Raw genomic sequence first — 25,181 nt, forward strand, 5'->3', positions numbered from 1 at the left:
TAAAACTAGGGCCTCATAGGTGGGAAAGGGTGCTACTGTTGAGTGAGATCCTTGGTCCTCTCTGCACTTTTTATTTTGAAACACTCTTAACTTAGGCTGCTTCCAATTGACTCTGTAGCTCAAGCAAGTCTTAAACATGGGGTCCTCCTTTCTCAGCCTTCTTAGGATCTAGGATTACAAGACTAACTTTGAAATGACATTCTTTTGTTTTTGTTTTTTTTTTTTTGTTTGTTTGTTTGTTTGTTTTTCGAGACAGGGTTTCTCTGTGTAGCCCTGGCTGTCCTGGCACTCACTTTGTAGACCAGGCTGGCCTTGAACTCAGAAATCCGCCTGCCTCTGCCTCCCGAGTGCTGGGATTAAAGGCGTGCGCCACCACGCCCGGCTTGAAATGACATTCTTTTGTTGCCTCTTTTTTTTTTAATTGTTTTTGTTTGTTTTTGAGACAGGCTATCATGTGGTCCAGGTTGGCCTCAAATTCAATAAGTAGCCAAGGATGACCTTAAATTCCTGACCCTCTTGATTGCTGGGATACAGGCAAACACCACTCTTGATTGCTGGGATACAGGCAGACACCACTCTTGAGTGCTGGGATACAGGCAGACACCACTCTTGAGTGCTGGGATACAGGCAGACACCACTCTTGAGTGCTGGGATACAGGCAGACACCACTTGCCAGGTTGTGGTCCTGAGATTTTGTGAATGCCAGGCAATGCCAACCAAGACACACCCCCAGCCCATAAATGGAATTCCTTTTTTTTTTTTTTTTAAAGATTTACTTATTTATTATAAGTACACTGTAGCTGTCTTCAGACACACCAGAAGAGGGCGTCAGATCTCATTTTGAGTGGTTGTGAGCCACCATGTGGTTGCTGGGATTTGAACTCTGGACCTTCGGAAGAGCAGTCAGGGTGCAGATACTGAGCCATCTCACCAGCCCCTGAAATGGGATTCTTAGCAGATCTAAAAATGCTCATTCCATGGCACTAGAATTGCATTCCTGGGGATCACATGCTGCTGTGTGAAAGTGGTATATGGTTTTTTCCTAAGCAGAATATAACATAAAGCTATCTCGCCCTCTTAATGCATTACAGCTTCGCTCCATCCCAGTCAAGGCAGCTGAAGATGACGAGCTAGAAGAGGAAGCTGACTGGATCTATAGAAATGCCTTCGCAACACCGACCATCTCCCTCCAGGTACTCACAAGCTTGAACTTGAGAAGCTGGAAAGCTGGTGGTTAGGAGCCCTTGTTGCCTTGCAGAGAACGAGGGTTTGGTTCCCAGCACCCACATGGTGGTTCACAGCTACCTGTAACGGTACTTCTAAGGGTCCCACTCCCTCTCTGACCTCTGAGGATACCAGGCACGCACTTGGTACACAGGTATACATGCAGGCAAAGCATCTGTACATGTAAATAAACGTTAAAAAGAATTCTAGGGCTGGAGAGATGGCTCAGCAGATAAGAGCACTGACTTCTCTTCCGAAGGTCCTGAGTTCAAATCCCAGCAACCACATGGTGGCTCACAACCATCTGTAATGAGATCTGGTGCCTCTTCTTAGGTGTCTGAAGACAGCTACAGTGTATTTACATGAGAGAGAGAGAGAGATTGCTTTAAAAAAACAAAACAAAACAAAACAAAACAAGAATTCCAATGCAACTCAGAAACCAGTTCATAAGACTGAGAAGCTGTCCCTCCCCTGTGTGACGCTTCCTTCTTTATGCATGGAAAGAGCACTGTATGTGTATATGTAAGAAAAATGTCTATGAATGTTAAGAAGCTCTGTGTGGTAAGACACAGGGTAACATGATTTGCTGACTGTGTTTTGTTTTGCTTCTTATTGTAGGACAGCTGTGATTACCTAGACCGTGGGCAGCCAACTAGTAGCTTCAGTCGAAAAGGGCCCAGCACAGTTCAGAAGATCAAAGAGGCCCTGGGCTTCATGCGGAATCAGCATTTTGAGGTAACTCCATGAGCTCTGGTAACCCGGTAGTTAGAAATTCATTAGAAAATAGAGGATAAGGCAAGAGATAGCTACAAGTCAAGTGTCATCCTTAGGAGTCCCTCAGCTCAGGAGTTGTAGAGGGTACTAGTGATCCAGGGGACAGGATACCTTGTTGGCAGTTTAGCTCCTCCACTAGGGAAAGCACTTCACTGGTCAGGCCAGTTGGCGAGGGCTTTCTTCTAATTTGAATTTTGTGGAGCTTTTAGTCTAGGAAATAATTATCTTCCAGCAGAAGAGACACTTTCAGATCTTTCTTCTGGATGACAGCAGTGTCCTTGCTACCATAGGTGCCTTTCATTGCCTTCTACCGAAAGGAGTATGTGGAACCTGAGCTGCACATCAATGACCTGTGGAGGGTGTGGCAGTGGGATGAGAAGGTAACATGGACAAAAGGCCCACAAGGAGCTGAGAACTGGGTGGAGGAAAACCAGTATGGGGTTCTGCAGCTCTGACCTCCAGGACTGCCAGCTTCCCACATTGGGGCTTTGCTAAAGGGAGCAGCAGACCTGAGTCTCCAGAGCCTGAACCCCAGTCCTCACTCCTGCCTTCCTCTGCCCTAGTGGACTCAGCTGAGAATCCGCAAAGAGAACCTAACACGGCTGTTTGAGAAGATGCAGGCTTATCAGTATGAACAAATCTCTGCTGACCCTGACAAACCTCTTGCTGATGGCATCCGGGCTCTAGATACTACTGACATGGAGAGGTAGGACTGCAGGGCTAACTTTGTTACTGGGAGCCTGCAGGCTGAAGGCAGGTCCTCAGGAGCACTGTTGCTTTGCAGAATTTACAGCATGGGTCCGCAGCCTTTAAGAGTCCAAATTGTCAATACATCAAAAACTTCGTTCTTTGTGTTTATCTTTTCAAGACAGGGTCTCCTATGTAGCTCCTGCTTTAGAACTCATCAGGCTGGCCTTGAACTCAGAAATCTTCCTGCCTCTGCCTCCCAAGTACTAGGACTAAAGGCTTATCCACCGCGCCCAGCTAAAAGTGGACTTTGTAGCTGAGTGGTGGTCCACTTCTGTAACTGGAGAGGTAGAGCTGGGAAGATCGTGAGTTCAAGGTTAGCTTGAGCCATATACAGGGGAGCCTATGGGGGAGGGGTCTGACATTCATTTTGGTTTTCCGTATTGGTAGATAAAAAACAAATTGATTTCTTTACTAAAATTAAATTGTTAAAAAAAATCAGAAATTCAAGTTAGGTGTGATGTCCCATACCTGTAATCCCAGCACCAGAATTGGGCAACATAATGTTTGTCTCAAACTTAAAAAAAAAAAAGGCAAACAGGAAAGGTATCAGGCTATACAGTGGCAAGTGCTTTCAGTCTGAGCCATCTCACCAGCCCGTGTCGGGTGTTCCTATCAGGTAATATGTACATTTACCCAGTGTACAGAAGGTTGCATAAGAAGAAACACTTTATAATTGGAAAGTAATTTGGGAGCCTGAACAATGTGGTATTGGAGGGCAACAGATAGTTTGGGTGGGTAGTACTTACGCTAAGAAGTACTTTCAAGGACTTTGAACTTCACTAAGCACATCTGTGTCTGCCTCTTCCTTATACCACTTTTTTCTCTTGAGACAAAGTCTTACTGTGCAGCCCAGACTGATCTCAGACTTATAATCTAGTTCGTCTGTCTTTCTAGTACTGAGATTACAGGGGTGTCCTGCCATACCTGACTTCACTTCTAATAATTACCACTGATCATTTCAGTTTGTGTACGTTTGTGTCCTTATTTTGTGCAAGTGTGTATATCTTGTTACAAGATCTCCTATAATACAGTCTGGCCTCAGGCTGCTCATACTCCCAGCTCTCACACCCGGCTTTCTTGTTGGTTTGGGTTTTGGGGTTTTTTTTTTTTTTTTTTGGTTTTTGAGACAGGGTTTCTCTGTGTAGCCCTGGCTGTCCTGGAACTCACTCTGTAGACCAGGCTGGCCTCGAATTTAGAAATCCGCCTGCCTCTTCCTCCCAAGTGCTGGGATTAAAGGCGTGCGCCACCACCACCCGGCTCTTGTTTGTTTTTGAAGTAGGATGTTGCTGAATGTCCCAGGCTTACCTCAGACTTGAAGCAAGCTTCTAGCTTCAGTCTCTAAATATTCAATCATGCACTGCCGCTCCCAACAAGTTGCATTTCCTTAAGATACCTTAGCTGTACTTGAGCTGAAGCTAGGGACTATTGTATGACTTTGTTCGTCCTACTTGATGTTGCCTTCTGGGACCTAGACACCTTACAGCAGAGCTCGCTCAGTAACGGGATGCTGCACCTTTCCCCTTTAGGCTCAAAGATGTTCAGTCAATGGATGAACTGAAAGACGTCTACAACCATTTCTTACTTTACTACGGCCGTGACATCCCCAAGATGCAGAATGCTGCCAAGGCTAGCCGGAAGAAGCTGAAACGCATAAAGGAGGATGGCGACGAAGAAGGTGCGTGCAGAGAAGGGATGCTCCGTCACTGGTTGGGGTGCGCGTCCTCGGAGCTTTCTAAGATCCTTGGAAGCACCTGAGAAACAAGAGCTGACTGACCTCAAATTTTGTTTCCAGGTGAAGGTGAGGAGGCTGAAGATGAGGAACAGAGGGGACCAGAGCTCAAGCAAGCCTCCCGCCGAGACATGTATACCATCTGCCAGAGTGCCGGGCTAGGTACAGACCACCTTCTTTGTCACCTAGGCATTATAGCTTTAAATAAGGAAACAGTTGCAATAATCCCCTAGTGGACAGGAACAAGAAAGAATGCCTTAGTTACTTACCCAGGTCTCCGTGAACACTCGTTCCCCAACTATCTTTATATATCCCCTTCCCTACGATTGTCTGTCCGGTGGCTCTTGAATTTCTAAAGTAGTTAAGTCTTCCAGGTGATTAAAGTCAGGTTTTATTTGTTGCCTTTTGGTGACCTGCCCTGCCTGCTAATTGTCTTGTTGTCTGATTTCCAAGACAGCTGCTGTCCCTGTAACCACTGAGCATTCTGCTGGGTGGCTGCAGCTTCACCTGTCACTCTTCTGTTTGCTGTAGATGGCCTGGCCAAAAAGTTTGGCCTCACACCTGAGCAGTTTGGGGAGAACCTCCGTGACAGCTACCAACGCCACGAGACAGAGCAGTTCCCCGCAGAGCCTTTGGAGCTGGCCAAAGATTACGTGTGCAGGTGGGTATGCAGTAGTGGACCAGCAGGAAGAGTGACCCGAACACTGAGACACCCTCATCCTGCAGCTCCACTGTTGTCCCCACAGCCAGTTCCCTACACCAGAAGCTGTGCTTGAAGGTGCCCGATACATGGTTGCACTACAGATTGCCAGGGAGCCCCTTGTCAGACAGGTGCTGAGACAAACCTTTCAGGAGAGAGCCAAGCTAAACATAACCCCAACCAAGAAAGGTAGAAAGGTAAGTTGGGGAAAGGGCGACTGTTCTAAACTGCATCTATGTGGAGCCCAATGGCAGCCTCTCCTCCCTGAGCAAGCACTGCCTCCCTGCTCACGCCCCGCTCTCCATGACTTTAGGATGTGGATGAGGCCCACTACGCTTACTCTTTTAAGTACTTAAAGAACAAGCCTGTTAAAGAGCTGAGAGATGACCAGTTCCTCAAGATAGGCCTGGCTGAGGATGAAGGGCTGCTCACCATTGACATCAGCATAGATATGAAGGGAGTGGAAGGGTAAGTGAAGCCTTGGGCTGGAAGAAGTTGGAGGCAGGAGGGCAGCTCTCAGGAAGGCAAACCACCATTTCTGAGTTACGCGAGCTCGTCGTTGGCTCACTCGTGCATGTCTGAGCGTTGTCTTCTCTGTCAGGACCAGAGCTTTGTGTGTTTCTTCAGGTATGGTAATGACCAGACGTATTTTGAGGAGATCAAGCAGTTTTACTACCGGGATGAGTTCAGCCACCAAGTACAGGAATGGAACCGGCAGCGCACTATGGCCATCGAGCGAGCTCTGCAGCAGTTCCTCTACGTGCAAATGGCCAAGGAACTTAAGAACAAGCTGCTAGCTGAGGCCAGGGAGAGTGTTGTGAAGGTGAGGGCTACAAGCTCATGCCTCTGTCCTCTCTGGGGTGGCACTAGGTAGTTAACCCAAGGCCTTGCACAAGTAGGCAAGTAAGTATTCTACTACTGAGCATACAACCCTAGCCCTAAACTCATTTTGGTCTGTTATATTTATTTATTGATTATGTGTATGGGTATATGCACAGATATGTGAAGGGCAAGGTTACCTTTCAGAAATTGATTCTCCCCTTCTGCTATGTGGTTCCCATGGATTGAACTCGGGTTGTCAGAACTGGCAGCGGGGTCCTTTCTTTACCTGCTGAGACTTGTCCATCTCCATACACACACTCTCTCTCTCTCTCTCTGTAGCCCAGGCTGACCTTGTGATCCTCCTGTGTGCTCATGCCACAATGCCCTAGCTTTCCTTCTTTGTAGAACTACTTGTAAGCCTGCCAAGTAGCTAGGAAGATGTGCTCCCATGAATACATGCCTTTGTCCGCTTGAAGGCCCTGGTGACCACAGTGTCTGCTGGGTCTTTCCTTTAGGCCTGTAGCCGAAAGCTCTACAACTGGTTGAGAGTGGCACCCTACCGACCAGATCAGCAGGTAGAGGAGGACGACGACTTTATGGATGAGAACCAGGGGAAGGGCATCCGAGTCCTAGGCATTGCTTTCTCCTCTGCCAGGTACCTGCCTGCCCTGCACCATCTCTCTCTGTCTTTTATGTTTTCTTCTTCCCATTCATGGTTCAGATTGCTAACTGTTGCGCTGTTCTCTCCGTGTCTGTCTGGCTGGCAGAGATCACCCTGTGTTCTGTGCCCTAGTCAATGGTGAAGGAGAAGTGACTGATTTCCTCCGCCTGCCCCATTTTACCAAACGGCGAACTGCATGGAGAGAAGAGGAGCGGGAAAAGAAGGTAAATCTCTCCAACACTGGTCACGTGTGTGCACCCGGGGTGCACTCTGCAATCAGCGAGATCAAAACGACAGAAACTCACATAAATAAGTGTATCACTAAGTATACGCCAGAAGAACGTGATAACCTTAGGGAAGAGTATCAGATGTAGACCAGGCTGGCTTTGAACTCAGAGATCTGCCTTCCTCTACCCTCCCTGGTGCCCCTCCATTGTTGGGATTAAAAGCATGCACCACCACCACCACGTAAAAAACCAGTAAACCACACTGCTTATCTACTGATACTTTGATTCCCATTTTTTGTTGTTGTTGTTGTTTTGGTTTTTTGAGATAGTATTTCACTGTGTAGCCTTGGCTGACCTTGAACTCGCAGAGATCCATTTACCTCTGCCTCCCAAGTGCTGGGTTTAAAGGCCGGCTCTGATACCCATTGTAATATTTTATAACTATCTCATCTCTGGAAGTCTGTCTTAATTCTGCAGGCAGTAGATGGCACTCAGTTACTGGGTGTGGTTTGTCTCTGGTATGCAGCCAGTGCCACAGGCCTGTGTCCCTCTACATCTGTCTTGGCTGCTTCTCTTCTTACCAGCATCTGGGTCACACTGTCCCATGAGCTGAAAGCCATTGGGGAATTACGCCAGCCTCTCCCTGCTTCTGCCAGTCATCACCTCTTTTTTCATAAGAAGGCTGAATTTGAAATATTTCTGAATTTCTTTTTCCTTTTCTTTCTTTCTTTCTTTCTTTTTTTTTTTTTTTTCTTTTTTTTTTTTTTTTTTGGTTTTTTGAGACAGGGTTTCTCTGTGTAGCTCTTGCTGTCCTAGAAGTCACTCTGTAGACTTATCATAATGATATCTTAAAATTTTATAAGACCCTTATTCTAAAAAATTTAACAAAGTTAACAACTATGGTTTATGTTCTTGTTTTTTTAAGGGGGGGGGTGTTGATTGTTCTTTTGTTTTTCCTGAGACAGGGTTTCTTTGTGTTATAGTCCTGGAACTCCCTTGTAGGCCAGGCTGACTTCAAACTCATAGAGATTTGCTTGCCTCTGCCTCCCAAATGCTGGAATTAAAGACATACCACTGTACCCAGAAAACTTTCCATGCTCAGAGCTGTTCAGCTACAATTTTCTTTTAATTCAGGCTCAAGATATTGAAACCCTAAAGAAGTTTCTTGTGAATAAGAAGCCTCATGTGGTCACTGTCGCAGGAGAGAACAGGTAAGGAGGAGCGCAGGGCTCTGGGAAAGCCTGGGGCAAGGCTGTGACCCAGTCCTCACCTCTTATTGCTAAATCAGGTACAGTCCGGAGCAGAGGCTTTGTGTCTGGGGGTGATGTTGACATCCTTGGGTTTCTCTGGAGATGTGGTTCTTTGTCTTTAAAGCTCTTCTCTCCACATTCACGCATCAGTCAAAACACTCTCCACCCTTGAGGAAGGGCATCCTTTAACCAGTACTGCTCAACCTTCTAGGGATGCCCAGATGTTGATTGAGGATGTGAAGCGGATAGTGCATGAACTGGACCAAGGCCAACAGCTGTCTTCTATTGGGGTGGAGCTGGTTGACAATGAGCTGGCCATTCTGTACATGAACAGCAAGAAATCAGAGGTAATGCTGACTCCCTACCTCAAGGCTTGCTCTGGGGACTGCTCTAGACCTCACAGAGACTGGACAGGAAATACAGGTTGTCCAGGTTAGGCATGTTAATTTACCTACTCACACACTTCCTGGGCTACCAGGCATAGTTCAGGTTGGCAACTGCAGAGATTAAAGTGATTCTAGGAAAGGAAGGGCTCAAAGAAGATAAGAGAGTGGCCTCCGGCCAGGGTGGTATGGTCTCTCTCTTCCTGGTCACTGAGAACACTCTTAAGGTTCTGTGACCTTTCTTTGGTTCTAGGCAGAGTTCCGGGATTATCCACCAGTTTTGAGACAAGCTGTCTCTCTAGCCCGGCGTATCCAAGACCCTCTGATAGAATTTGCCCAGGTGTGCAGCTCAGATGAAGACATCCTATGTCTCAAGTTTCATCCCTTGCAGGTGAGTAGGATTGGCAAGTAGGCCAGGAGGGTAAGAAGGCACGGTAACCTTACTGCTGCTGTGTTGCTAGGAGCATGTTGTGAAAGAGGAGCTGCTCAACGCCTTGTACTGTGAATTCATCAATCGGGTCAATGAAGTCGGGGTCGATGTCAACCGTGCCATTGCCCATCCTTACAGCCAGGCCTTGATCCAGTATGTCTGTGGTCTGGGACCCCGAAAAGGGACCCACCTGCTGAAGGTAAGCTTGTATTGATTAAAAACAATCATTTCGTTAAGTGTGAAGAATTTTTGCCAATATGATTGACAGATCAGAGAGGTAAAGTAGGTTGTTGAGAATTACTTAGCCCATTGAGTGTCAGAGTCCAACCTCAGGCCCAGAGGGGCCAACCCTGCTCCTCGCTATGCATAGCTCTGTGCTATGCTATGCTATGCTATACTGTATATAATACAATGACCATAAGCCATGATGGAAAAACCAGAAGAGCTGAATTTCTTCTTCCAATGGAAACAAGGAATTTCAGAGAAAGCTTCACCACCATTCACAACAATGTTTTTCTGATGTGAATGATACTAATTCTGCATGTGCTGACACACTTTCAAGCCATGTAGTTACATGTGATCTTTTGGTTTGGTTGGAGGTTTCGGTTAGTTGGTAGTTTTTTTGAGACAGGGTTTCTCTGTGTAGCCCTGGCTGTCCTGGGACTTGCTCTGAAGACCAGGCTGGCCTCGGACTGACCCTCCCAAGTGCTTGGATTAAAGGCATGTGCCACCACTGCCTGGGCTTGTTTTTGTTTCTTGAGGAAGAGTTTTATGTAGCCATGGGTGGCCTTATTTTGTAGCTGAAGTGGACCTTGAACTCCTATTCTCTCTTACTGTCTGATATGCTAGCACTACACGGGTGTGCCACTACACCCAGCTATTCCTAGTCTGATAGGTAAGGTGTAGCCCATTAAAGGCATTATTGGGTGATAACATGGTGTCCAGATACTGAGTCTGACAGAGTTGTGACAAAGTATTTGACAGAAGCCAGAAAGCACTCTAGGAAGGCAGGTCCCAGTTACTGCCCCACTCACTTCCAGCCCTCTTCCCTAGATTTTGAAACAGAACAACACTCGACTCGAGAGCCGGACTCAGCTGGTCACCATGTGTCATATGGGTCCCAAAGTCTTCATGAATTGTGCTGGCTTCCTCAAGATCGACACTGCTTCTCTGGGGGACAGGTGATACCCTCTGCTTAGACAGGCCAGGAGCAATTCCTTGGGCATTAATTTGGGGCTTCAGGGAATTAGGCCTTTGAAAGGGCCCCAGACCATTGAAATTAGGAAGTGTTTTAAAGAAAAGGTAAGAAGCTGCCCCTGTCTTATGGAAAAGATCAGTGAGAGGCGTTTACATGAGAGAGGGACACAAAAACACCAGCATCTCTTCCAGGAGAAAGCAGAGCTTTGTGCTCAGGGTTTGTCACAGGCAGATGAGGTTGGGAACAGCAAGGGGCCGTGGGAACAAGCATGGGTGTGAAGAGAAAGGTTCAGGACGGGGAGATTTGTTGTTTTAGGATGGCGGTACTGAGACTTCACTATTGACCTCTTCCTCTCCAGAAGTTATCAACTCAGTCTTTGGAGGATCTTTTCCACGGGCACATAGCTCCTCATTCAGTAATGGAAGTCAGTGGGGAAATAGGCTTCAAGTTCTAAAACTTCATTTTCCACTCAGCTTTGCTGTAACACTCCACGAATAACATAGGCCCATGTGAGTGCACGGGCAAGACCAGCCTGGGAAGGCTTTATGGGGGAAAACAGCTACCAGCAAATTTTCAGAGCTTTTCTTCCCCCTTCTTGTTTTATATTATGACTCATAAGTTCACTATATAAAATTCAACAGAAAGAACTATTATACAGAAAGTGGAAGTCCCCCATAATTCCACCCCCCAGAGAAAAATACCATAACAGTTTTTATGTATACTACAATTTTCTAAATTTTATTTTTGCTATGCATTTACTAACTACTCATTTACTTCAAAAATGAGATCACATGGTTCATAGTGTTTTGCAGTGCATTTTTTTCACTATCAGTATATCATGGCCATCTCCCCATGTCAGCAAACATAAATTTACTTCATTCTTTTTAATGGCTATGTAGTATTCCATCATATGGAGTGCCCTGGTTTGCCCAGCCAGTTCCACATTGGTGGACATTTGGGTTGTTAATTGAAACTTCCAGTTTTTAATCTTGCTCCAATTCTGCCTTTCCTCCAGCACTGACTCATACATTGAAGTTCTTGATGGCTCTCGAGTCCACCCTGAAACGTATGAGTGGGCCAGAAAGATGGCAGTGGATGCCTTAGAATACGATGAGTCTGCAGAAGATGCTAATCCTGCTGGAGCCCTTGAGGAAATCTTGGAAAACCCAGAGCGACTGAAGGATTTAGATCTTGATGCCTTTGCAGAAGAACTAGAAAGACAGGTAGGTGATGACAGCCCCTGGCAGGCAAGAACTCATCTCAAGCAGCCGTGTCGAAAGGGACTTGGGTAGCAGATGTCCAGAAAGCCCTGATACTGCTGTACTAGAGCCTTGATGCTCACCCGTGCTGTTCTAGGTCTCTTGAAGGAAGCTTTTGGTCACTCACTAGTGAGTCAGGAAAAGGGTCAGGTACTACATCCTTAAAGCGAGGGCAGGACAGGGGAGCCCTGATTCCTCCTTCCAACTGTGGGGCTTTGCATTGCTTCCTTTATACATGGGGTATGTACTGAAGCATGTACTTTACAGAACAGTATCCTGTGGGTGACCTTGAAACTGTCTTTATTGAGGTAGGAGCAGTGACACACACCTGTAATAACTAATCCTAGCTACTTAGGAGGTTAAGGCAGGAAGATGGCACATTCAGGGGCCACTTGGATGACATACACACCGTTGAGGGAGAAGGTGGGAGGAGAAGAAGCAAAGAATTTCCTGTAGTAAATGCTGACAGGAAAGAAAAGCATGGACAGTGCAAAACTGCCTGCCGCCTCCTGTCAGAAAAATTCCAGTGTACCTTTTCTTTAGGGCTATGGTGACAAGCACATCACACTCTATGACATCCGAGCAGAGCTCAGTTGTAGGTATAAGGACCTCCGGACAGCCTACCGCTCTCCTAACACAGAGGAGATCTTCAATATGTTAACCAAAGAGACGCCAGAGACCTTCTACATTGGTAAGTTATGAAGGCTGTATTTATACTCGGGGAATGCTGTGTTGGGGGACTGAGGGTACTTAATACGGCATGCATATAAACTGAAAAGTGATTCCAGTTGAAATTAAGATAGATTTACAGGGTATGATGGCACAAGCCTTTAATCCCAGCACCGGGGGGAACAGAAGTAGGCAGATCTGTCTACAGCAAGTTCCAGGACAGCTAAGGCTACACAAAGAAGCTCTGTCTTGAAAAACAAACTAACAAAGATAGGTTTACACCTCAGGTGAAGAAGACCAAGAGATCGTCTGTCCTAGTTTGCTTTCCTGCTGCTGTGATAAAACACTGACCAAAAGCGACTTTTGAGGAGGAAAGGGCTTATTACATCTTACAGGCTAGAGTCCATCATGGAGGGAGCCAAGAAAGGAGCTCCAGGCGTGCACTGCACCTGGAGGAACGCTGCTTACTGGCTTGCTCTCCGGCTCCTGTTCCTCTTCCTTTCTTCCACATTCAGGACTACTTGTCAGGGTGGTACTGCCCACAGTAGGCTAAGCCCTCCGACATCAGTTAGCAGTCCAAAAAAAAAAAAAAAAATGCCCCCCTAAGAAGTGTCCACATGCCAATCTGATTGAGTTAATTCCACATTTGAGGTTTCCTCTTCTCAGGTTTCTCTAGTTTGTGTCAAGTGAACAAAATTGACCAGTTCAGCTCTTGGGAAAGAATGTAGGACCTAGACTGGAAGTCAAAATTGAGATCAAGTTACACTTGTTGATGCAGGCATCGGTTGATACATCACCGTCTTGGGAGGGTGACACAGGAAAATTATAAAATTTAAGTACAGCCTTGGTGAGAGTGGGTCTCACAGTACAAAGTGAAAGGAGGACTTGATAGCTCACTGCTGGAGCACTTCCTAGTGACTGCAGAGCCCTGAGTTCAGTACCCAGCACTGCCAGAATAGAAGTAAAGTTGTACTTGTAGCTTGCTTTGGACATCATGGAGTCGTCTTCTAGGCATCATTCCCTGGTATTGAGTCCAGGGAAGGTCTCTGTCCTCCAGGATGAGAAAGAAATCAACAGAGATGCCAGAAGATGGATGTTGTGTCCGCAAAGGGAGTGGGTGGGTAGGAGTCAGATCTCTGTAGATAGATCTGCCTCTCCGTCCTGTTAACTTGCTTTCTTTCCTACAGGAAAGCTTATCATCTGTAATGTTACCGGCATTGCTCACAGGCGCCCACAGGGTGAGAGCTATGACCAGGCCATCCGAAATGATGAGACAGGGCTGTGGCAGTGCCCCTTCTGTCAACAGGACAACTTCCCTGAGCTAAGCGAGGTATGTGCTGCGTGTTACTGCTGTAAACTTCCTTGACTAAAGTTTGCTGAGGAGAGATAAATGGTCCTGTTCAGGTCATGTTCTCACCAAACAAGTGCACAAAGGCACAGGGGGACTCTTACCATGCAGTCCTTTCCTGGGTGTTCCCATCTGCTCTGCTGTAGTCACTGTAACCTTTAAGTCTTGTCCCACTTTCCTCCTGTCAGCAAGTTAGGCCACGAGACTCGCATGCTCACCGCAGGGCGCACAGTGGCCTTACTTACACCGGCTTGAAAGTACGTGTTAGCTTTACGATTTTTATATTATTCTCACTCTTAATTTTCCGTTTGTTCTTCTAGGCATTATGTGCCTGCCTGCCTGCCTTCTTTTATATCCTGGAGACAAGGTCTTATTATGTAGCCTTGGCTGGCCTGGAACTCACTATGTAGACAAGGCTGGCCTTGAACTTTTAAGAGATCTGTCTTCCTCTGCCTCCTTAGTGCTGAGTGAGATTAAAGGCGAGCACCATCTCACCCAATTATTATGTTCTTTTCTAAAGCCACCCAGCATTTTCTGGTTTTTCACTTATTAGGTCCATTGTAGCAAATTCCTGCATAGATACTTGTTACGCTCACTGAAGCAGAACAGAACAAAAGGGATCACAGCGGGGTTAGAACGCAGGTCAGTTAGGTGTGAAAGCTTCACCTAATGGCCTATAGTGCCAAGCAGCAAACCAGGTACTCTGGATATTCACACTCTCCCTTGGTGGGTAGCTGATTAGATACACTTTCCTTTTGGGGTTTTTAATTTTCTTAATTATTTTATATGTGTGGAGGTTAGAGGATACCTTGTGGGTTCTCTCCTACCTGTATGCATCCTCTCCCCGCCGAGTCATCTTCCTTGCTTCCTGGCCTGCCTCCTTCCTCTTTCTTTCTTTCTTTCTTTCTTTCTCTCTTTATCTATTTACTTTACTTTAGGTGTGAATATTTTGTCTGTGTACAATGTAATGTGTGGACTTGGTGCCCTCAGAAGTCAGACTTATTGACCCCTTATAACTGGAGTTAGGGTTGGTTGTAACTGCTATGTGCATTCTGGGAATTGGATCCAGATCCTCTGTAAAGGCAATAAATACCCTTAACCACTGAGCCATCTCTCCAGCCCCCATCCCCACCCACACCCCCACCCACACCCCCACCCCAGCTGCTCTCTTCTGTACACACGAGCTCCTGAATTTTTTTTTCTTATTTGTTATATGTAAATACACTGTCTTCAAGCACACCAGAAGAGGGCGCCAGATCTCATTACAGATGGCTGTGAGCCACCATGTGGTTGCTGGGATTTGAACTCGGGGCCTTTGGAAGAGCAGTCAGTGCTCTTACTTGCTGAGCCATCTCACCAGCCCGAGCTTCCTAATCTTAATAGTCCTCTTCTCTGTTCTTCAGGTCTGGAACCATTTTGACAGTGGATCATGCCCTGGTCAGGCCATTGGCGTGAAAACACGGCTAGACAATGGCGTCACCGGCTTCATCCCTACCAAATTCCTCAGTGACAAGGTGGTGAAGAGGCCAGAGGAGCGAGTGAAGGTAGATGGTGACCGGGCTCAGGAGTCATGCACTCTCCGGTTGCCCTGTTGGGCTTTCTAGCTTTGAGCTGCCCCCACCAGAAGTTAGGCTCTGTTCCAGTGACCGCTGGTGGGGAGAGTAGAAAGGATTTATAATAACTGGAAGAAGCTGGGGAGAGCATCTGAATGAGTGGTGGCTTTTGTCTACTGTTGTAAAGCAGTTTCTGCTGGTTGCCAGCCCTTTGTTTGGGAGAGGGTTCCTTCCTGTGTGGGGAGCTGTGCTCTCAGCACACGGCAGGAAGTGAGACCCAACATCACAAACAAGAAAGCTCTGCCTGTTCTCTGTGTTGGGCAGTGTTGCTCAGGAGATTTCAAAGGCTATGTGGCACAGCTCTGTCCATAGATAGACTACCTCTGAGCTTCACAGCGGTGCAGGACCACACAGAAGGAACCTCCCTCCGAGTGAGAAGTTGGCAGTAAATCTCCCAACTCCCTTCTGTCCTATCATCTCCTCCTGAGGCTGCCATGTGCCAGGCTCAGTGACAGACACTCAGTGAGTGTGTGTCCATGTTCTGCCCCAGGCCGTGTGTGTGTGTGTGTGTGTGACTTGACAGTAACTTTGCCAGAGTTCTAGCTCTAGCTAGACACTCAGTGAATGTACTTAGGTGTCAGAGAGTAACTTTATACCCGAATTGATTCTCACTTTCCACCTATGGTTGTCGGTTTGGATTTTCTTGGCGGTGAGGAAGGAGCAATAATATTCTGTAGCCCCAGCTATAACTTGCTGTGTAGGCTATATAGAGATCTACCGGCCTCTGCCTCCTACATGCTGGGATTAAAAGCATGCACTACTAGATCCAGTTCTACCTTGGTTTTGATGATACTTGTCTGGCTTTAATGTGGGGTCCAAGGATCAAATTCAGATCTCCAGGCACTGAAGAGATGCCTCGGTGGTTAAGAACATTGGCTGTTCTTCCAAAGGTCTTGAGTTCAATTCCTAGCACTCACATGGCAGCTTACAACTGTCTATAATTGTTGTTCCATGAGATTCTCTGCCTTCTTCTGGTATGCTGATACTCAGACAAAGCATTCTTATGCATAATGTGCATAAATAGATAAATCTTTTTTTAAAAATTCAGGGGCTGGAGAAATGGCTCCACAGTTAAGAACACTGACTGCTATTCCAGAGGTCCTGAATTCATTTCCCAGCAACCACATGGTGGCTCACAACCACCTGTAATGGGATCTGATGCCCTCTTCTGGTGTGTTTGAAGAGAGTAACAGGGTACTCACATACATAAATAATATTAAAAAGCCGGGCAGTGGTGGTACTCCTTTAATGCCAGCACTCGGGAGGCAGAGGCAGGCGGATTTCTGAGTTCCAGGACAGCCAGAGCTATACAGAGAAACCCTGTCTCGAAAAACCAAAATAATAATAATAATGATGATAATATAATTTAAAAATTTTTCAGATCTCTGGGTATAAGTACCAAATTCATAGGAATAAAATACTCTTTGTTTTCAGGGGTAAGATCAGCCTGGCCGCAAACTCAGTACATTGCTGAGGATGACCTTGAACTCCTGGTCTACCTGCCTCCACCTCCCAAGTGCTAAAATGAACACACATACGCCATACCTGGTTTTATGCAGTGCTGGGAACTGAATTCGGGGTTTTTGGAAAGGCACCATGGCCAAAGGAACTTATAATAGAAAGCATTTAATTGGAGGCTTACCTAGATTTTAGGTTAGTCCATGATCATCATGGTGGAAAGCAGATAGGTATGGCTGTAAAGCAGTAGCTGAGAATTTTACATCCTCGTTCATAGGCAATAGGCAGAGGAAGACATTGAGCCTGACCTGGACTTTTGAAGCCTCGGCGCCTAACCTCAGTAGCATACCTCCTCCAACAAGTGCACACTTCCCAGTCCTTTCAGACAGTTCAACATAGGATAAGCATGTAAATCTATGGGCCTGTGGGCCATTTTCACTTGATTACCACACTCTTGTGACTCTGGAAGAGCTGTGGACTTAGGGCTCAAAAGAGGTTGGTTGGTTGGTTGGTTGGTTGGTTGGTTGGTTGGTTGGTTGGTTTTTGAGATAAGGTTTCTCTGTGTAGCCCTGCGGTCCTCAAACTTGCTCTGTAGACCAGGCTGGCCTCAAACTCACAGAGATCCACTTGCCTCTACCTCCAGGACAGCCAGGGCTACACAGAGAAACCCTGTCTCAAAAAACCAAAACAAACAAACAAAAAAAAAACTTTAAAAAAAAAAGTGTGTACCGCAACTGCTTGACAAAAAAGACATTTCTTAATCTTAATGAAGCTAAGATTTTCAACAGTACCCAGACTGCCTTAAGCCAATATTTACATGAAAAGACTCATCAGGAAAAGTACCAAACACAGCTATTAATTACTTTGATTCCTTTCATAAAAGGGCATGAGCTCTAGCTAACATCCTGGGAGGGATGCCCGTGATGGTCCCTCCAGGGCTCCAGCTGAGAGTGAGAGGCACTGGGACATGATACACCCACCCACCCCCAAGTTCCTACTTTGTCATTGTGTAGCTGGCTTTGGGCAAGTCCTCCCTTTCTGACTGGGCTTTGCTCTTCTTTTATGTGAAATAAAGCATTGGGCTGGATAGGTTTGTCCCTTCCAGCTCACACGTTCTGTGGATCTAGGTGGGGATGACTGTTCACTGCCGGATCATGAAGATCGATATTGAAAAGTTCAGTGCAGACCTGACCTGCCGGACCTCAGACCTCATGGACAGGAACAATGAGTGGAAACTGCCCAAGGACACCTACTACGACTTTGATGCAGAAGCTGCAGACCACAAGCAGGAAGAGGATATGAAACGAAAGCAGCAGCGGACCAGTGAGTGCCCTGGGCTAGGCTTACACCCGAGTACAGCTTATACCAGAGACCTAGACCGCAGAGTTCCTGTGCATAGGCTTAACAGAGCCTGTGCCCAGTTTCAAAGCTTTGGAGCCTAGAGACATGAAAGGCAGGCACGAGCAGGACTGGAACCCACAATCTCCCATGTAGAGTTTGCTAAATTTCATTTCCTCAAACAGCCTAAGAACTGAGGCTAACACCTCATTCGTATCATGGAATCCAAGCCCAGAAAGTCTGACAGTGTCAGAATCCCGTGGTGGATCAAAGCTATCTTTGACTGTCCTATCACTGTCAGTTCCTAACCTGTCACCTGATCTGTCTCTTCCTGCCTTTTCAGCATACATCAAGCGAGTGATTGCACACCCGTCCTTCCATAACATAAATTTCAAGCAAGCAGAAAAGATGATGGAGACCATGGACCAAGGGGATGTTATCATTCGGCCCAGCAGTAAGGGTGAAAACCACCTGACGGTGACCTGGAAAGTTAGTGCCGGCATCTACCAGCACGTGGACGTGCGGGAGGAGGGCAAGGAGAACGCCTTCAGCCTGGGAGCCACTCTGTGGATCAACAGTGAGGTGGGGCCATGCCGGAACAAGTTCTTCCTGGTTGCTTTCACCTGACAGTAACTTGAACACATCCATATTTTCATTATGCAGAAAGAACAACAGAGCTAGGTAGATTGTAGCATAAGTACTAGCTTTATTTGCCCTATATTTCAATTTTTAAAATAGCCTAGAGACAGCTCTTGAGGAAGGGAAAAATGCACACACATGAGGTCTCTTTATCTGTATTCAACAAGGAGAAAGCTGAAGCTCCCTGGTGTTCATAAATACCAGGGGATCATCCGGTTAGTACTCAAAAGACGATGCTGGTGAACTAGAGTCTGGGATGGAATCAAGCCAGCTGATAAATTCAAGGGACTTTGCAGTAGGGTGAGATTCAACAAGATCAGGACATCAACCCCTGCATCTTGTCTCTTGAGGCTGGGTTTGATGAAGGGCTGGAATCTGTGATGTGTGAGGCCTTCTGTTCTTCCTATAGGAATTTGAAGACTTGGATGAGATTGTTGCCCGCTATGTCCAGCCCATGGCTTCCTTTGCTCGAGACCTTCTGAACCACAAATATTACCAGGACTGTAGTGGTGGGGACCGAAAGGTGAGCCTTGGACCCTCTGGACACCTTCCAGGCTGGCTCTTCTGGGTGGTCACTAAGGAGAGCATAGGGACTCACTGGTGAAGGAAGTACATGTGTGAGTGCACCAGTCATTGTATCCCAAGCATGCTACCATCCCAACCTGTCCTCCTCATTCTGCCCCCCCAGAAATTAGAGGAGCTGCTCATCAAAACTAAGAAGGAGAAGCCCACCTTCATCCCTTACTTCATCTGTGCCTGCAAGGAACTGCCCGGCAAGTTCCTCCTGGGATACCAGCCCCGGGGTAAACCCAGGTGAGCACTGGTGCTGAGATGCCGCTGCCTTTGGGGTCCACACACAGGCCACGCCTCTCTGCTTCTACCTCCTTGTCCTCTTACCTGTTCACAACCGGAGTTTTGGTTGACGCATATGTGTCTAGGCTGTGGGCCAGCACAGGATTCTAGATTCTATGACAATTTTTTGTGACTTGTTTTTTGGTTTTGTTACTTTCTTTTTTCTTCTTTTCTTTTCTTTTCTTTGTCTTTAATATAAGTTGATTTGTGTTGTTCTCAAGCATGAACATTGTAAATAATAGTGTTGTATCATGGTGTCAGAAGGTTGGACATGCTTGGTAGAGACACAAAAACAGAGTTGCAGCTGGGCATGGTGGCACACGCCTTTAATCCCAGCACTCGGGAGGCAGAGGCAGAGCCAGCCTGGTCTACAAAGTGAGTTTCAGGACAGCCAAGGCTACACAGAGAAACCCTGTCTCGAAAAAACCAAAAAAAAAAGAGTTGCCTAGAACTAGAACAGGCATTGTCCCCTTTTCAAGCACTCCCTAGGCACTGCAGTAACGGCATAAGCAAGGGTGTCCTGCTGGTCTTGCCTTTCTGCTCCCTTCTAACGCCTTTCCAGAGCTCTCAGCACATGATAGCTCACTGATGCCACAATGGACATATGTTGTGCCTACTGAGCAGTGGGTGAGATCGTGTTATCACCTGCTCTGTTGCCTTCCATGTGTGACTGGCAGGCGGCTTTTTTGAGACATTCCTTTTCCTGCACCCCTTTAGCTCACCCTGAGCCTGGGTCCAGTTTCCTTACACCGATCTGCTTTGGCCTATTGCACACTCTAGTGATCAATCATACTTGCTGTCCTGACCGACCTAACCTGACCTGCCACCAGCCATTCTCCACTCGTGGAGAAATACACATCTGTGTTCTAGCTCTGTACTGGTCACATGTGCAACCCTGGGGCCTTGTGCCACACTTGGCATCTAGAATATCATGCTCTTCTCTGAGATGGCTTTCCTGTCACATCAGTGCCTCCCACAGAGTAGCAGCCAGGGCCCTGTAAGACTGGAAATGTTTGATGAAGGCCAGCTGAGGTGACGACCTGAAATAAGATTCAACACCGTGGCTTCCCCTAGAATCCCACAGACTCCCTGACCTGTATCTTTGGGTGGAGATTTAGGAAGCAAGTGTGGGCTGAGTGTGAGTGAGGATCACACCGTATTTACCATTGTCTTCAGAGCTGTTGTTGGCTCTCCTTGAGAGAACATAGCTCTCTGTTAGCTAGATTGGTTGCCTTGTATACTTGCCTCGTCATTCCTTGTGACTCCTTTGGGCTTATGGGCTGTAGTGCTTGGTGCAGTCACATAGGTGGTAAGTGCAGAACTCAGACTAGACCAGATCCAGGTATGAAGCTAAGGCCCATCCTCTTATCCACTCTGTTACTCTCAGAAATACTGAATGAAGGCAGATTAAGCACCTTCTAGAGTACTAGAGAATTCTCCCTGCTTATCTGAACCTGTGGGGGAGGTCTCCTCCTCCCTGATGCCCCGTAACCTTGTATCACTCTCGCCTGCCTGTAACTGCTGTCCTCAGTGAAGGCATCTTGTCTCCAGTTAGCCTCCAGCACAGCTTCCTCTGGCAGCCCGTACTCGGCACAAGGCCATGACCTCCTTAACCTTGACTGTGCTCTGTCATTTGCAGCCTCTCCCTATCATCTTCCCTCCTCCAGCACCCATTCTGGCTAATGTACATGTACGTACGGTTGATGCTTATCTGGTGGCCACAGTGTGTCTCAGTCAGAGTTGCTGTTGCTATGATAAAACACCACGACCAAAAGCAGTTTGAGAAGGAAAGGGTTTATTTATTTGGCTCACACTTTGATATCTTAGTTCATCATTAAAGAAGTCAGAACAGGATCTCACACGGGGCAGGAACCTGGAGCGAAAAGCTGATTCAGAGGCCACAGAGGACTGGGCTTACTGGCTTATTCCTCATGGCTGCTCAGCCTGCTTTCTTATAGGACCCGGGACCACCAGCCTGGGGGTGGCACCACCCAACTAATTAAAAAAAAAAAAAAAAACAATGTCCTATGGGCTTGCCTACATTCTGGTCTTATGGAGGTACTTTCTCACTTAAGGCTCCCTTCTCTGATGATTATAGCTTACACATCACATTGACATAAAACTAGCTAGCACAAGCGGTATCTAATGCTTGTTTACTTATAAAATCTCAGGATAGAATATGTAACAGTGACTCCTGAAGGATTCCGGTACCGGGGCCAGATTTTCCCAACTGTGAATGGACTCTTCAGGTGGTTTAAGGATCATTATCAGGATCCTGTGCCAGGTGAGTTCTGCTGTCCCCTGACTTTAGGCTATGGTGGGAACAACACAGGTCCTGGCTCAGTGAGGTGAAGTCAGTTAGCAGCTGCCTCGCCCCTGTTCAGCCTCTTAGTAGCAGGGAGCTTTTCCATCTACTGGCCTGGCCTGTACAGCTCTTCTTCCCCACCCTTCCTTTCCTCCTCTGACTCTTAAACTAGGAAGCCATAAGTAGCTTTCTTGAGGAACATAACTGGCTGTATCCACTTCTTACAGGCATCACTCCCAGTAGCAGCAACAGAACACGGACCCCCGCTTCTATCAATGCTACCCCAGCCAACATCAATCTTGCAGGTAGGGTGTTTGGGGCTGAGACTTGTAAGGTAGCGGGGGAACTGAAGGGACTTGCACCCTTGACATGGACATCTGTATTTACAGATCTGACACGGGCTGTGAATGCCTTGCCTCAGAACATGACTTCACAGATGTTCAGTGCCATTGCTGCTGTGACAGGCCAAGGGCAGAACCCCAATGCTACCCCAGCCCAGTGGGCATCCAGCCAGTATGGCTACGGTGGCAGCGGAGGAGGCAGCAGCGCCTACCATGTATGTTTTCGGGAGGACTGTTCCTGAGCAGGATGGGGAGGAGAGGGAGCAATCCCATAAACATTCCAACATAGACCCAGATCCCGTAGACACCTCTGGCCATGCCCTCTGCTGGGAGCTTCGTGTGCTTGAGCCTAGGAACAGTTTCTAACAGACGTTCCTTGCCTCTAGAACATTTGATAGGGAAGGGAATGGAAAGGGCCTGATAGCTGGACAGTGGTGGTGCACATCTTTAATCCCAACACTTGGAAGGCAGAGGGATCTGAGTTTGAGACCAGCCCTGTCTACAGAATGATTCCAGAACAGTCAGGGCTACACAGAGAAACCGTGTCTCAAAAAATATTTTTTTTAAAAAGGTAGAGGAGGGCAGGCCTTTGCAGAAAGCCTTGTGGGATATTTGGAACCCTCAGCCCACCTGAGCTGTTCAAGATTGGTGGTGGTGGGTAACTGTTTGCTGGTTTTATCCTGCTGGGTTCCCTTTACTGCCCAAAATATTGCTTGAAGTGGGTCAGCTGGAAAGCAGTGTTCAGAGCCAACTCTTAAAGTCTGCCAGAGATTCACAGTAAAGTCAAGCATGCCCTCAACACCCCTGTTTTTCTGTCCACCCCTCTTCAGGTGTTCCCAACACCAGCCCAGCAGCCAGTGGCCACACCACTAATGACACCAAGCTACTCCTATACAACCCCGAGCCAGCCCATTACCACCCCACAATACCACCAACTCCAGGCCAGCACCACCCCACAGTCTACACAGGCCCAGCCCCAGCCTTCCTCCAGCTCCCGACAACGGCAGCAGCAGCCAAAGTAAGTCCATAACCCAAGCTGGTTACTTCTAGGAACAGGTGGTGCCATGTGGCCTGAGGACTTCACATAAGCAGGTATTATGTCTCTTCTTGAAAGCCAAGACCTGTGAAATGTTCCCATAGGCATTGGTTTCTGGGGAAGAATGCAAGACTGAGGCGGGTTGCTTCCTGTAACCTGTAATGTCAGGTTCCTGTCTGAAAGTGGTCTCTCACCAGTGGCTAGCAGGAAGGCTTCTCAGGATTCAGAAGAATCCTAGTCTCTGAGACTTCTCCTTCGTGTTCCAGGTCCAACAGCCACGCAGCTATCGACTGGGGCAAGATGGCCGAGCAGTGGCTACAGGAAAAGGAGGCAGAACGACGGAAACAGAAACAGCGGCTGACCCCACGACCCTCTCCCAGCCCCATGATCGAGAGCACCCCCATGTCCATTGCTGGCGATGCGACCCCACTCCTGGACGAGATGGATCGGTAGGGGGCCTGTTCCTCGGACTCTGGTTACCTCTGAAGCTCCAAGAGGCCTGGCCACTTATGGCCTCACTCCCTGCCCCTCTTTTTTTGTCCATAAAGTGGCGTGAAATGACGTTCTTTTTAGTGGTCAGCCTGGCTGGATGGCAGGCTGGATGATGGCCTTGTGAGCCTGGTGTGCACCGAGCAGCAGCTGTCCCACTCCGGGCTTGTGCTAACCACCTGTTCTGGGGCCAGGCTGGGAGAGGAGTATGGCAGGGAGGAGAGCAAAGGTGGAGCAGTCTGTAATGTCTCTGGAAGCCCGCACCTGAGACAGGCTCTCATGAGGCATGAAGCTCAATTGTCTATGTCCCCAGCCTGTGTGGGGACACCGATGCTATTTATTCAGTTTGGGGCAGGAGGGAGAGGAGGGAAAGTGGCTCTGGTCCTGATGGCAAGACCTTGGCTGTCAAAGCAGGACTGTGAGGGCCATGTGGAGCAGTGCTGAGCTGCCAGCCCCTGCCTGCCTGCCTGCCTTCCCTCATCACCTAACCTCACCTGCTTCTTGCCTGTCATTTGAATAAACAGTGTTTGTACAGAGGCCTCCAGCTCCCTCGCTCTGCAGGGCTGCTTCAGCAGTTTGGAGCTCCAAAAACTTCCTCTTGTAATCTACCAGAGAATCCAGGATTCACATTGCCTGGGGTTACCTCCCTGCCTGCTCTGAGCCCTGTGACCCTCTGTGGACTTCTCTCATCTGTTGTTTGCCATGTTGAAGTGGAGTCTCTAACCCAGACTGGCCTTGGCCTTACAGCAGCCCTGCCTCAGCCTCCTGAAGGCTGGAATTACATAAATGATACACGTGCACTTAAGGGGTTTATTGTTTTTTGGTTTTTTTTGCTTTTGAGACAGGGTTTCTCTGTGTAGCTTTGATGTCCAGGAACTCACTCTGTAGACCAGGCTGGCCTTGAACTCAGAGATAACTGCCTCTGCCTCCCAAGAGCTGGGGTTAAAGGCCTGTGTTACCACCACTGGGTTTTAATTACATAAGTACATGTGTGGGTATGTGCATGAAAAATCAAAAGAGGGCTTTGACCTCTTAAAACTGGAATGATAGGTGGCCATGAACAACCATCCATGGATGTTGGGAACTTGGGCCATCTCTCAGGCAGCTTCTTAGGTTGACTGTCCTATCTATGAGAAGGGAACGGAAACATAAAGGGTGGTATGAAATCCTGGGCCCGGCAGCTGTCAGCCACCAAGCTCGTGTGTTGCTCTCCTCTTCCCACACTTTGGAGAGAAGTGAATCTGTGAGCTGTGCATGCCCCTTCGCTTCCCAGCTGGCCCTTGTCTCTGATAGCCCACAGGTCCCCCTCACCTGCTCCCCCTCAGGCACACAGACCGTGGGAAAGGAGCTCTCTCCCACCCCTCTCTCTCCCTGGCTCAGTGTCAGCCGGCCCCTGCCTCTGGTTCTTTCTGAAGCTGTTTTTATTCTGCACATCTGATCTCCCTGTTCCTTCACGGAGGCTTCATCTCACAGTGATTTAGTGTGTTTGGGGGGGGGGGGGGGAGGGGTGCTGAGTAGAGCCTTCCTTCCTTTGTCTCTGCTTGGGTTGCCACTGATGGCTGCATTTGAGCTTGTACCCACTGTTCTTCATTCTTTGTGTGGGTGGGAAAGGGCTGACCTTGTACTGGAACTCCTTTTTACTTTCTCCAGCATAACAGGGCTGCTGCAAGGGTGAGAAGGGCTGGA

The 25,181-nt window shown here is 47.6% G+C and overlaps 1 protein-coding gene across 1 annotated transcript in view; it reads left to right on the forward strand.

Annotated features, from left to right (window-relative positions):
* The window catches only part of Supt6h (SPT6 homolog, histone chaperone and transcription elongation factor), a 39,306-nt gene extending 15,274 nt beyond the window's left edge, over positions 1 to 24,032 (forward strand). Inside the window, exons 8-37 of the mRNA XM_021177464.3 lie at positions 1,092 to 1,193; positions 1,843 to 1,959; positions 2,289 to 2,378; positions 2,562 to 2,704; positions 4,275 to 4,423; positions 4,541 to 4,639; positions 5,009 to 5,138; positions 5,224 to 5,374; positions 5,491 to 5,645; positions 5,805 to 6,000; positions 6,515 to 6,654; positions 6,767 to 6,884; positions 8,022 to 8,098; positions 8,349 to 8,484; positions 8,774 to 8,911; positions 8,982 to 9,149; positions 10,004 to 10,131; positions 11,164 to 11,371; positions 11,951 to 12,098; positions 13,264 to 13,406; positions 14,828 to 14,968; positions 17,623 to 17,818; positions 18,177 to 18,415; positions 18,882 to 18,995; positions 19,161 to 19,285; positions 21,496 to 21,608; positions 21,857 to 21,934; positions 22,019 to 22,185; positions 22,801 to 22,988; positions 23,273 to 24,032. Of these exons, the coding sequence (XP_021033123.1) occupies positions 1,092 to 1,193; positions 1,843 to 1,959; positions 2,289 to 2,378; positions 2,562 to 2,704; positions 4,275 to 4,423; positions 4,541 to 4,639; positions 5,009 to 5,138; positions 5,224 to 5,374; positions 5,491 to 5,645; positions 5,805 to 6,000; positions 6,515 to 6,654; positions 6,767 to 6,884; positions 8,022 to 8,098; positions 8,349 to 8,484; positions 8,774 to 8,911; positions 8,982 to 9,149; positions 10,004 to 10,131; positions 11,164 to 11,371; positions 11,951 to 12,098; positions 13,264 to 13,406; positions 14,828 to 14,968; positions 17,623 to 17,818; positions 18,177 to 18,415; positions 18,882 to 18,995; positions 19,161 to 19,285; positions 21,496 to 21,608; positions 21,857 to 21,934; positions 22,019 to 22,185; positions 22,801 to 22,988; positions 23,273 to 23,459 (4,284 nt within the window). The 3' untranslated portion in view covers positions 23,460 to 24,032. The remainder of the gene's footprint in view (positions 1 to 1,091; positions 1,194 to 1,842; positions 1,960 to 2,288; positions 2,379 to 2,561; positions 2,705 to 4,274; positions 4,424 to 4,540; positions 4,640 to 5,008; positions 5,139 to 5,223; positions 5,375 to 5,490; positions 5,646 to 5,804; positions 6,001 to 6,514; positions 6,655 to 6,766; positions 6,885 to 8,021; positions 8,099 to 8,348; positions 8,485 to 8,773; positions 8,912 to 8,981; positions 9,150 to 10,003; positions 10,132 to 11,163; positions 11,372 to 11,950; positions 12,099 to 13,263; positions 13,407 to 14,827; positions 14,969 to 17,622; positions 17,819 to 18,176; positions 18,416 to 18,881; positions 18,996 to 19,160; positions 19,286 to 21,495; positions 21,609 to 21,856; positions 21,935 to 22,018; positions 22,186 to 22,800; positions 22,989 to 23,272) is intronic.
* The last annotated feature ends 1,149 nt before the right edge of the window (positions 24,033 to 25,181 follow it).

This window comes from Mus caroli, unplaced genomic scaffold (assembly GCF_978045245.1).
Source record: "Mus caroli unplaced genomic scaffold, Mus_caroli_1 scaffold_13, whole genome shotgun sequence".
Classification (NCBI taxonomy): domain Eukaryota; kingdom Metazoa; phylum Chordata; class Mammalia; order Rodentia; family Muridae; genus Mus; species Mus caroli.